The sequence below is a fragment of the Cricetulus griseus genome, assembly GCF_003668045.3.
Source record: "Cricetulus griseus strain 17A/GY chromosome 1 unlocalized genomic scaffold, alternate assembly CriGri-PICRH-1.0 chr1_0, whole genome shotgun sequence".
NCBI classification, from domain to species: domain Eukaryota; kingdom Metazoa; phylum Chordata; class Mammalia; order Rodentia; family Cricetidae; genus Cricetulus; species Cricetulus griseus.
In genome coordinates this window covers 109300982-109313312 of record NW_023276806.1, presented here as the reverse complement: position 1 = coordinate 109313312, position 12331 = coordinate 109300982, and the positions used below count along the sequence as shown (strand labels likewise).

The 12331-nt window shown below is 39.8% G+C and overlaps 1 protein-coding gene across 1 annotated transcript in view; it reads left to right on the top strand.

Moving 5' to 3' along the window:
- The window catches only part of Intu (inturned planar cell polarity protein), a 67326-nt gene that overhangs the window by 42338 nt on the left and 12657 nt on the right, over positions 1-12331 (top strand). The window contains exons 8-12 of the mRNA XM_027391943.2: positions 1491-1680; positions 7765-7818; positions 9432-9494; positions 10467-10688; positions 11377-11847. Of these exons, the coding sequence (XP_027247744.1) occupies positions 1491-1680; positions 7765-7818; positions 9432-9494; positions 10467-10688; positions 11377-11847 (1000 nt within the window). The remainder of the gene's footprint in view (positions 1-1490; positions 1681-7764; positions 7819-9431; positions 9495-10466; positions 10689-11376; positions 11848-12331) is intronic.

Below are 12331 nucleotides of genomic sequence, written 5' to 3'. Positions count from 1 at the left end.
CCCCTCTTTCTTCTTGCGTCCCTACTTCCTTCCTTCCCTCCAATGCTTGTACCCTCAATTGAGGAGGAAAATAACTTAGCTTCTTATTTTCTGGTTCCTATGTACTCGTAGTAAGCACCACAAGAAGTTGTGTGTACGGAGTACTAGGTGATTTGACCGTGAGTTGGATCACATTAACCCCAATTTTGACTTGAAAACCAAAATTCAGAGAGGCTCTCGTTGATTAGTCTTATGACAGTTGCCTAGTAAGATTCAAAGGTCTCTGTTATCCTCCATCACTTGAAAGAGCTAGGAGTTGTAAATGGCTGGAATATGGAAAGGATGGAAATGTGTACTTCAGCCCTTTTTCTTGTGCACATGCCCCCCGGGTCAGCCCAACAGTTCTTCCCTGGTGTCCTGTTAAATACAGAAAGTGTATTTTTTTTAATTCTTTAATTACTACTCAATATTTACATATCCATCCCCTCATTCCCTCGAGCTCCCATCCTCCCAATTTCCCCACCAAACCTCCCAACCTGTACCCCAACCCATCCCCAGGGATAGTGAGGCCCTCCACAAGGGACCTTCAAAGTCTGTCATATCATTTGGGGGAGGGCCTAGGCCCTCCTTGCTGTATCTGGGCTGCAATAGTATCCCTCCATAGGGAATGGGCTCCCAAAGTACATTTGTGCTCTAGCGTTAAAGACTGGCTCCATTGTTAGAGGTCCCATAGATTGTCTTGGCCTCCTAGCTGGCACCCACATTCAGAGGGCTTGGTTCAGTCCAATGCTGTTTCCCCAGCTTCATGACTAGGGAAAGTGTATTTCTTAACACCCTCCTCCTCACACTACAGTGGATAGTGGCTGTAACTAAAAGGGAACAGGGAGGAAGAGAGCTTCAGTACAGGAATGGAACCCGTCCATCTGAGTAGGTGCAGAAGGTGATAGACCTCTCTACAGCTTGTGCTCACTTCCAGCTTCCTTTGTGGAATGTTGGTTTAAGATATGTTGCATTTGTTTATGCTGTGGAATATTTATTTGTTCAATGATGCAAAGATGTGTTGCATTCTTTCATGTTGAATTTTTTTTTTTTAACTCTGTGAATCTGTGTTACTGTGCCTGTCTAAAACACCTGATTGGTCTAATATAGAGCCGAACAGCCAATAGCAAAGCAGGAGAAAGGATAGGCAGGACTGGCCAGCAGAGTAAATAAATAGGAGGAGAAATCTGGGAGGAGATCAAGGAGAGAGTAATGAAGTGGCCAGCTACGCAGCCACACAGCTAGCCATGGAGTAAGAGTAAAAGTAAGATAGACAGAAATAGAGAAAGGTAAAAGCCCAGAGGCAAAAGGTCGATGGGATAATTTAAGAAAAGCTGGACAGAAATAAGCCAAGCTAAGGCCAGGCATTTATAAGTAAGAATTAAGTCTCTGTGTATGATTATTTGGGAGCTATGTGGCAGGCCCCCAAAAGAGGCAAAGAGTAAAACAACCAACAACTCCTGTTTCTTCAGTGCCTTTTGCCAGGTTGAGAACACTCCTCATTTGGATCATTTCTTCAGCTTGTTCTTTCAACGAGCTCTTCAACCTGACAAGTTGCATCTCAGCGCCAGCCTTAGTGCTCAACAGTATGATGCAGCCAGTGCCGTGCTTTTGGACAGCCTCCCTGGAGTTCGTTGGCTCACACTTCCACAGGAACTCAAGGTAATCTTAGGGGTCCTAAGAAACAATCAAAACCATCTGCCTTGTTCTGAGCTTTGAGCTCTCATTTTCTTTTAAAAATAATTTTTAAAACTTATTACTTGAGGCAGGCCTGCTACTGTGGTGTGTACAGGTCAGAGGTTGGGTTAGTATGCTTGGTTCCCTTCCTGCAACTTTATCTAGGGTCCAGGATTGAGCTCACCGGCCCTCTTCTTCCTTTCTCTTTGTGTGTGTGTGTGTGTGTATGTGTGTGTGTGTGTTCTTTGGTATTACAGGTAGTAAATGAAGAAGCTGCTGAAGTAGGAGATCCAGTGATATAAACTTCAACCAATGATCCTTTAAAAATAGAAACTGATAGGCTCCAAAGCTACAGAGAAACCCTGTCTTGAAAAACAAAAACAAAAATAGAAATTGGTTCTCTTACCATATTTTATATTTAAGCTTTCCAAACTCAGAATTCTTTTCAGAAATCTAAGCTATATGTCTTACTTGGCAATTTTGTGACTATGATTTTATAACACAAGATCAGCTTTATGTTTCTGTCCAGATTTAAGGTGGGTTTCTTCTTGAACAGAGGAGCAGCTTTGGAATGTTACTTCATTTTTTAGTGCTACTAAAAGACTGTACCTAAACAGATTCTCTGGTGATCTGCATTAACAGACAGTCTTAATAAGAATGCAAGGTCCATTGACAGCAAAATAATTCTTTTGTTTTGTTTTTTGATGCTGGATGTTGAATCCTGGGATGCCTCTTGCATCCTAAGCATGTGTTCTACTACTGAACCATATTCCAGTTCTTTTCCATGAACATACATATTTTATCTTTTGGGTTGTTTCATATATAGCTTACCAATATAGGGCTTCATGATGGTTAGGTGTTTTCAGTATAACTTCATGATTGTGTACCGCTTATAACTTTACACAATTGACAAGATCATTTCAGAAACTTTCAGTGTGGCTTACCATGTAATTCCTTTACTTATAGCATTTTCTCAGTATTAAATGAGGTGACACCGTATACTCCTGAAGACACCTTGGAAAAACCTAGTCAAGATTCTATTCTTCGTGAAGTCCTTCAACATGTACCTAAGTGAATTACAATTTACTGCTGATCACTTAAGTCGATATGTCAAGATGAGATGGGGGACGTGGTAGTGCTCCCTGTAACTGCAGTTACAGTTGGGCAAGTTCCATTACACGGTCCTTAGTTGAAGGAATTGGGTATCAGCATACAGGACACTTGGCCTTCTGATCTTTTATACTGGTTCTGTAAATTGCCAGTCTCAGACTACAGTGATCATTTTCTTTTCTTTTACTAGTCCTGGAACTTGAGCCTGGCAGCCTAAGTGTGCTGGTCCAGCATTCTGCCACTGAGCTGTATCCCCAACCTCATTTTCTTAAATCACCAGTGCTTTCATGAGAAAACAGAACTTTTTGACATGCAAAGTAACTAGATAGCATTGCCTTTAAGATAAAAGGACCCTGGCTCCAAAGCCTGTCTCACATCCACTGGGGGTCTTTTAACCTTGGAGAGGCTCAAGTTCCCCGGGCCCTTTGCCATCAGATGGCACCAGTGAGAGCTGTCTTCATGGCTAAGAGTCACCGAGGCTCCTGTCCCTGTTTCTTCATTGCTTTATTGAAGAGACTTGATCTTGACAATATATAGTCCATCCTTCTACCATTGGCCCCTCTACCCAATGGTAGAGGTCATAATGATTTTAGGGGTAATGTGTTCAGCTTACATTGACTTTCTGGATTAGATGGTGGACTGGAGCTGGCTTTTTGTAACCTTGTAACAGAACAGACTCCCCTCTGAAAACAGAAAGAGAAGAGCTTCAGGAAGGCACAAAGGAAGTGGTAGAAATACCTGAAGAGGTGAACAAGATCGACAAAACACTAGCCAAGCTCACTGAAGAGAGAGAAGATTCAAATTAACCAATTGTGATAAAAAGTGAAGTGTTAACAAATTCTTATAAATGCAGAGGATAATTAATAAATACTTTGGAAACCCATATTCCAAAAAACTGGAGAATCTAGATGAAATTCTTAATTTCCTAGACATGTGTGACTCACCAAAATGACTTCACAAAGCAATGTGAGCATAAGCATGGGAGCTGCCTTCTGAGGTCTTCTTTAATTCATTTCTTTTGTGTCTCAGTATTTTCATTGTAGAAGGCTCCCCCTTCTTGGTTAGTTTTATGTTTCTTTCTTGGTACGTTGGCTATTGCTATACAGTCTTTGATCCATACATGTTAGTTTTCCATCCTGCAGTTTACTGGAGGTGGTTCATTCTTTTTAAGCACTTTGTGGCAGAATCATTGGGGTCTTCTCGAAGATAGGGGTACTCAGCTGCATTCTTTCCTGTGTGTGTACCTTTTATTACTTTCTCTGGTCTTACTTCTCTAGGTAAGACTTTGAGAACTGTAGTGAATAAGAGTAGTAAAAATGGGCACGCTTGCCTCATTCCTAGTTGCAAAAGAAATGCTTTCCTTTTTTTTCCCACTTTGAATATAATGCTGGCGGTAAGTTTGTTTTATATAGTTTTTATGTTGCTGAGGTATGTCCATTCTATTCCTAATTGCTTCAGTGTTTTTATCAGGAACGGATGTTTAACTTGACCAAAAGCCTTTTCTATAGCTAATGAGATGATCATGTGATTTTGGTTTTTGAGTCTATGTAATGGATCTCACTTACTGGTTTGTATGTTAAACCAACCTTGGATTCCTGGAAGGAAACCAGTTTGGTCATGTTGTATGAGCTTAGTGCTAGAATGTGCTTGTGAAAGCCAGGAGACAACTTTTGGGTGTCAGTTCTTTTCCTCTTCCATTGGGGTTCCAGGGATTGAACTCAGGCCCTCAGGCTTAGCAGCAAGTACTTTACCAGCTAAGCCATATTGCCAGACCTTCTTAGGACTTTGTTGAGAATTTTTGTGTCTGTGTTGGTCTGGACTTTCCCTTTTTGTTGTGATAGAGCTAGCACTTGCCTAGCATGTGTGAGGGCCTGGGTTTGTCCCTGCACTGAAAAAAAAATAGTTGAAGCATTTATCTAATTATTCTTTATCAATAAAAAATTGGGAGTCAGATACTGGAGTGAGAACCTGAAAGATCACAGACGCAACAGAGAAGCCACCAGTGACCTCTCTCTTCCTCAATCCAAAAGGGTGGAGGTCCTCTCTCAGCCTTGCCTTATTACTTCCTGTCTCCTATCTGTCCTCAGTCCTCCAATTATGATTAATGATTAATTAATCATATGATTAATTTTGGTCAGCTAATGGCTAGCTTCTCCCTCTAACTCAAAGGAAACTTTATTGTCAGAATGCAATCAAAATATCACACAATCAATAGTTTTGAATTTTTCTTGAGGATTCTTCTGTTGACCTGTGTGTAATAATAATCATGAAATGAAATTAAAGGAAATGATAGTCATACTTGGTATGCTTTCTTTTTGCTGCCATTGTTCCATGTTCATCCCCTTGTGTTCTGTTTGCTTTCTGTCCTTTGTAGCTACAACTTTCACACAATTTTTTGCTTTTTTTTCTTTTGCTGCTTTTAATTATTGTTCTAGAGTTCACAGTATACCTTTACATCTAACCCCAGTCCACAAAAAGAGTACTGTGTGATGCAGGATGCAGGGGTCCTAACCTTGACCACATGCAATCACAGCTCTACCCTCAAAGACCATCATTACTGCTACAGTGCTTTCGACAGTGCACTTCCTGTTGGTTCTTTTGTAGGGACTCCATCTTAGCTTGCCTTGTCTTCTTTTCTTGCATGGATTTCCTGACTGTTATAAGTTTGTCTAGTCTTAGCCATATCTTATCTGATACTGCCTATCTTAAATTTGTGAGATTACTGTTTGGAGCCTTGTGCTTTTTTTTTTCTTGGTAGTTGTACATGTTGTAAATCTGAAAGAACCACTAGACATAGGCCTTGCTGATGAGGTGGTGGAGTGTTGGGAGGGGAAGTGTCCTTGGCCCGTGGTTAGGGCTTAGCCTTTCAGTGAGCCTGGAGGTTGGTGGACTGTGGGCCATAGCATTGTTTGTCAGATTTCCTTTCCCCTCTTTGTTGAGACAGGCTGGCTAGCTAGCCTAAGCTGGGGTTTGGCATCTTCCTCCTCCCAAATAGGAGGTTGCATAGTCCTCTTCTACAGTAAGGAAGGCTATTGCTGACTGTGTTTACCCCCAGGTCTGCCACATCCCATGGGGCTGTGCTGTAGTTAACTAGTTTCTCCATGGGGCACGCTTTGTTAAGGATAGCCCAGTGCTCTAGAGTGTAGCTCAGCGGTCCCCTTTCTATCTTCATGTCAGAGAGTTAGGAGGGCATTTACTGTAGCAACTTGGTTAAGCTCCTGGTGGGAAAACTCACAAAAGCTTGGGGTACGACCATAGGTTTCCATGGAGTTTTCAACTGTGGAAATTACCACATGGAGCCTCTGGCAACTTGCCAACTTCAGGGCAGATTTTTCCTGGCTGTGTTGGAAGTTTGTGCTCCTGTGTCTGTTATGCAGCTGTGAGTAAGTGGTTCGCTCTCTCTCTCTCTCTCTCTCTCTCTCTCTCTCTCTCTCTCTCTCTCTCTCTCTCTCTCTCTCTGTCTGTCTCTGTCTCTGTCTCCTGGATCTTGAGGCTAGCAGTTTGCTGTGCTCTTGTCCTTCAAGACATGGAAGACATGGAAGAGTTGACTTTTCTGTTCAGCATTTGACTTGTTTGGACTGAATACCATCTTCAGGCTTTCTACATGTATAACCAAAAACCAGAGCCCCAGAGTTTTTGTTTTCCCAAAAAGCTCAAAAAATGTTTGCTTCCTTTCTTTGAGATTTTTCATTGTCTTAGAATAGTAGCTTTTATTGACAACATATCTTCTAATGAAAATAGTAAGAAATTTAATCCCATAAAAACTTGGGTTTAAAAGTAGTTGTGAGGCAACTTATGATTGGCAAACGTTCAGTGGAAGTATTTGATTTTAATTTGGAAATAACTTACTTTATTCCAAGTTTAGTATATGATGAAGTTTCCTCTTTCCCAGGTGTTTGAGGATTTTTTCAGTCATGCTTTCCTGGGGCACACTGGCATTGTTAGAGGGACAACGTTTTACCTTTTTTTCTATAGGGACAGCTGGTTATATTAGTCTAGCATCAGCTTGGAGACCAAGTAGAGCAACATTCACATGTGTTTGTTCCCGTTGTCAGACAGTTTTTCACAAGGTAAAGGTTCTCACCAAGCAAGAGAACACAAAGTATTTGCTAGGTGCAGAAAAAAGTGGGTCACAAATGAGTACTAAGTCACACTGTGTGAAAAGCGTTGAAAGGCATGACTAATGTCTCAGGAGCTTGTGTTGTCTCAGAATAACACAGTGTGAGACACAGCCCTGCAGAGAATGCCTTAGCCTTTAAGGGGGCAAAAAAGAAGAAAAAACAGGGGGTTCCTTATTTATACATAATGTATATACTACATATTTAAGTAATTATTTTTGGTATGTATACACATTTATGCATTGCAGGTTAATTTCACTTTGTTTAAATTGTGGATATTTCAAGGAAAAGTTCCAGCAATTTCCATGGAAACAAAGCCAAATCCTATGTAAAAGATTGTTGTCTAATAAAATAACTCTGTGGGGAAGTTAAGCCGTGCCAGATCCCAGGGGAGCTCCTGCCTCAGTGTTTCAATCTGAATAACGATGGGCAATGCTTTATTCAAAACATTGTTTCCAGGAGAGAAACAAGGAAGAATGTTGGCACTTTTCAAGAATCCAACTGATCAACACTACACAGGGAGGGAAAAGTCTGAAACAGGTTGAGCGCATTAATAGTGATTTTCATTTTGCTTAGTCTAACAAGTTAAAAAAATTAACTTAAAAACAAGAAAGCAGTTTTTTAATCCCATAAATTGTTTTCTGTTCATCAAAAGGTTTTTTTTATCATTTTCCAGCAACTTTTAATAAAAAAGTCCATATGTTAAATAAGTTATTGTTTTTATTTGCAAAGCTTAAAAATATCATGTTCCATTTGGGGATATTTCTTGAGTAGTGTGACGGGGAGAGATGCGTATTCAGTCCCTCAGGCAGTTCTGAGTGTTCCTCATGTGTCCACACAGGTGGAGTTGGACACAGTGTTGAGTGACCTTGAGGCTGCCGACTTCGAAGAACTGGTAAGAGAAGGACAATTTCCACGAGGTGCCATTTTGAGCTCTCAGTTTGTAATCAATCATTCTGTCTGGCAAGTGGGCTTAGAGAACTCAACCTCTGTTTTGATACTGGCAAATGTCTACTTGTCCCAAGGCTTTCTATTCAGTTGAAATACTGGCTGTACAATATGTGTTATGAGGCTTAGACAGTGATTAACTAACAAACACTAGGACCCTGTAAGAACAGAGATGGAGACTCGATGAGTTTTGAACACTGGAAGTCTGAGCTGAACTTGAAACTCTCAGTGTGACTTGAGACATGAAGGAGCTGATGCTACTGTTTTCTGTCTCCCACCTTCTGCCTCCTCCTAAGGCATATACAGGCATGTGCCACCGTGCCCAGTGTTGTTCAGTCCTCTTATTTCTGAGTAGCACTGCACCATATGGATGGAATACAGTTTCAAAGATGCTTAGGTTATTTCTGATTTATCATTTCCTCTATGTTTAGGATAAAATTAACAGATGCACGTTGCAGGAAGAGGCAAAGACAAATGTTTCTTTTTATCCTTTCCCACTGGCATCCCAGGAGTAACTACTCTCAGAGCTTGGAATGGATCTTTCTAGACTTTTCTGTAACCTTACATTCCTACCCAAAACCCCACATGTATGGATGGATGGAGATATATATATATATATATATATATATATATATATGTGTGTGTGTGTGTGTATATGTGTATATGTGTATATGTGTATATGTATATATGTATATATGTATATATGTATATATATTGTAGTTAGTTGTGGGAGAGTGCACACCATTCAGCAAGACTCAGATGTAGTGGTGTTTAGTTCTGGAACTTGCATTTTCTGCTGAGCAGTGCATCCAGTAGCTTTTATGCCTGCATTATTCTAATACTTGTACTGTTCTCTGATACAACATCAAACTTAGCTGATCATTCCTCCATTCCTGAATGTGGCATTATCTCTAATTTGTATTCTAAATAATTCACTATCGGCTTTTACAAAAATGTCTCAATTCACTGAGTTATCTTATAGATCCCTAGAAGGAGAGATTACTCAAATAGAGTGTGTGTTCTGATTTTTTAAATATCATTCACTTGTCCACAAATAAATTGTTCCAATTTACCCTTTCAAAAGTAGTGCATGATAATATTGGATATTGTGAATTATAATAGGAGCTTTCTTGTTATAATAGTTGTTTTCAGAATCCCTCATAGAAGAGCAAATGCTGAGTTCTATTATGTTTAAGACCACAGGCTATTAGACAAGTAAACACATTGCTCTTTCATCCCCATCCTCTAGCATTTTGATGTCAAAGGTACCATAACAAGTTGTTTCTAGGGCAGTGGTGATGCATGCCTTTAGTTCTAGCACTCAGGACGCAAAGGCAGGAAGATCTCTGTGAGTTTGAGGCCAACCTGGTCCACAAAGTGAGTTCCAGGACAGCCAGGACTATTACACAGAGAAACCCTGTCTCAAAACACCAAAAAAAAAGTTATTTCTAACAGATACAATCTCCACTTGAACTCTTGCAGCTTAGCTAGAATATTTTTATCTTTTACATAAAAATAAATGAGTGCCACATTATAAATCAACTATGAATTTCCCCACAGTCCGAGGATTACTATGACATGAGACGGCTGTACACAATTTTGGGGTCTTCTCTGTTTTACAAGGTAAGTTGAAACTTGAGATATTTATCAATATCCAACTGCTATGTACATAGACCTAAAGTAAATTTTCTTTTACGTACATGGAAGACTATGGACTGGAAATAATACCTCAGAGATTTATAAATACAGTAAATATTTATGTTTTACTATATGCTAAGGCATTTCCAAATGTGCAGAAGTGAAAGAATACTTAAAAGAATAAAGTACATAAAAGAGAAGATCAATGTTCTGTTTTTCAGAATTAAATATTATATATATATATATATATATATATATATATATATATATATATATGTATTTAGTGTGTGTGTGCATGAGCCACAGAACATATGTGAAGGTCAAAGGACAACTTGAAGGAGTTGTTCTCACCTTCTACCATGTCCGGTTCCCAGGATAGAACTCAGGTCATCAGGCTTGATGACCAGTGTTGTTACCCACTGAGCTCTCTCCAGCAATGTATTCTTTAATTTCCTTTTGCAGTAGTGTTCTTGGCTCTTTTTTAATTTCTTCTTCAGAAGTGACATATATTGCATCTTGTGGCATCAAGAAACTATGTCCATGTAAAACATTAAGAACCAAGTCAGTTTAAGTTTTTCACTGAAAAATATCTTTAAAAACAATGAATAACATACCTACCATAGAATCAGCTGATATAGGAGATACACAGAAAAGAATCAGTCTGTGCTAACCTTGACCCTGTGTCCCTTTCTGGTCCTACTTTTACCAAGCATCCAAGGTAATCCCACTTGAGGTGATCTGGCTTTGTGTAAAAGCCTGTCTGCTGGGTCCCTGAGGTTGTCAAACTTGATCTGAGGTTTGACTCAGAAAAAAGGTATGGATTTGGCCAGATCTTAGTTTACTCCCTTTAGAACTACACTATTTTAAGCCTACTATTTTGGTGTTATTAAAACTCTTAGAAATGCGGGATCATTGATTCATGTTACTTACTGGTTTTGGCTCATGATTAAATCTCAGGGTTACTTGGTGTGCAGCCATCTACCTAAGGATGATATTGTTGAGATTGCTGCATACTGTCGCCAGTACTGCCTACTGCCTTTAGCAGCAAAGCAAAGAATTGGCCAGCTGATAATATGGAGAGAGGTCTTCCCACAGCACCACCTCCAGCCTCCTGCAGACTCAGACACCGAGGTCTTCCAGGAACCTAAAGGGAGATATTTCTTACTAATTGTCGGACTGGTGAGTTAGGAAATTCTTTCTTGAATTTCATTTTACACTTTTTAAATCTACTTGCTTAAATATACCAACAAGTCCATTTACAAATATGAATATGTTAATTACTTGTATTCAAGAAAATGTTGAGTACACCTCTATTTCCTTTCTTCTGTATCTATTTAGTACTCATGAAGAAATACTAGTAAAACCCAGTGTATAATTTTAGCAGGGTCTGAAGATGTTTTGTTCCCCTTCCTATAGTGTTTTTTTTTTCCCTTTGCTTGTTTTGAAAACATGAAACAATATAGATTTGAGTCCTTCATGTTGATGATCCCTAAAATTACAGCACTTGGAAGGCTGTGAGGCAAGAGGATTCCAAGTTTGAATTCCAAGGCAGCCTGAGCTATACAGAAACCCTGTCTGAAATGATGTGGTGATAATTGAGGCTATTTGAAGGTTATCTTAGTAAATTCTGTGAACTAAGAGAATTGATTGACAATGAATTGATGCTTTATCAAAATAAAGCAATGTGAGATTATTTCCATTCTGGGTCAAGAAGCTTTGATGATGATGAAAAGAGAAAGCAGAGAGAGATTTTCGGTACTCGCTGAATATTTGCAAATGCCCATATGCCTTTTAGAACAAACTTAAGCATACAGACTATATTAAGTATTTACATGGCTGCTGAACCTGTACCAATATTCTTTTGCAGCGACATTATATGTTGTCTGTGCTGTTAGAAGCTGGAGGCTGTACATCTAAAGCTACTGGGAATCCTGGTCCAGATTGTATTTATGTAGATCAGGCTAGAACAACTCTTCATCAGCTGGAAGGAATAGACTCCCGCATAGAGGAACGGCTAGCCTCATCTCCCGGGCTCTGCCTGTCTTGTGCTGACTGGTTCCTTGCTGCACCACATGAAAAGGCAGATAATTTGACCACTTCACCTATCCTCAATAGACTGCAGGGGTCCACCAAAACAGTGACCTCTCCAACATGCAGAAGAACCTTTTTCAGTGACTATTCCTTCAAGACACGGAAGCCCAGTCCCTCCAGGAGTAGTGGAGGATATGAGCCTGGTGAAGGTGGAGAAGGTGTTGTTCCTAGCCCACACACTACCCCAGCTGCAGTACGGAAGCAAAGAGAATCCAATGGTTCAGAGGACAGCATGGCCTTGCTTAAGGTGTGCATTGATCCAAGTGATCCATAACGGTTAGAAATTTTTGTTTTTTAATTGGGATAGTGTTCCTTATTTGAAATGGTATTTTAATCATTGCTGGAAAACTGAAGACTTACAACTGAAAAGAGAAACAAATACCAAATACCAACACATGAGCCCTTGGCATCTAGGACATTCATGCCCAGTGCTTCCAGGTAGAGAAGCTTCAACCCCTGGTCCACATACATTGGTCTTTTTTCTGTGTTGATAGGGATGACAGATCATCCTAGCTGTGGGGCAGTTTCAGCGGCAATCTAAGTAGTCAGTAAAATATTTAACAGCAACAAATGACCAGAATGAAGAGGAGATGCCTATTCGTAATAGCTAAGGTTTTTAATCTATACTTACGAATGTCACAAACATTGTGACTGTGAAAGCACAAAGGATGTTCACACTTCAGTGTATGACTTTTACTGGCTTTTCCCATACATACCATAAAACACCCAAA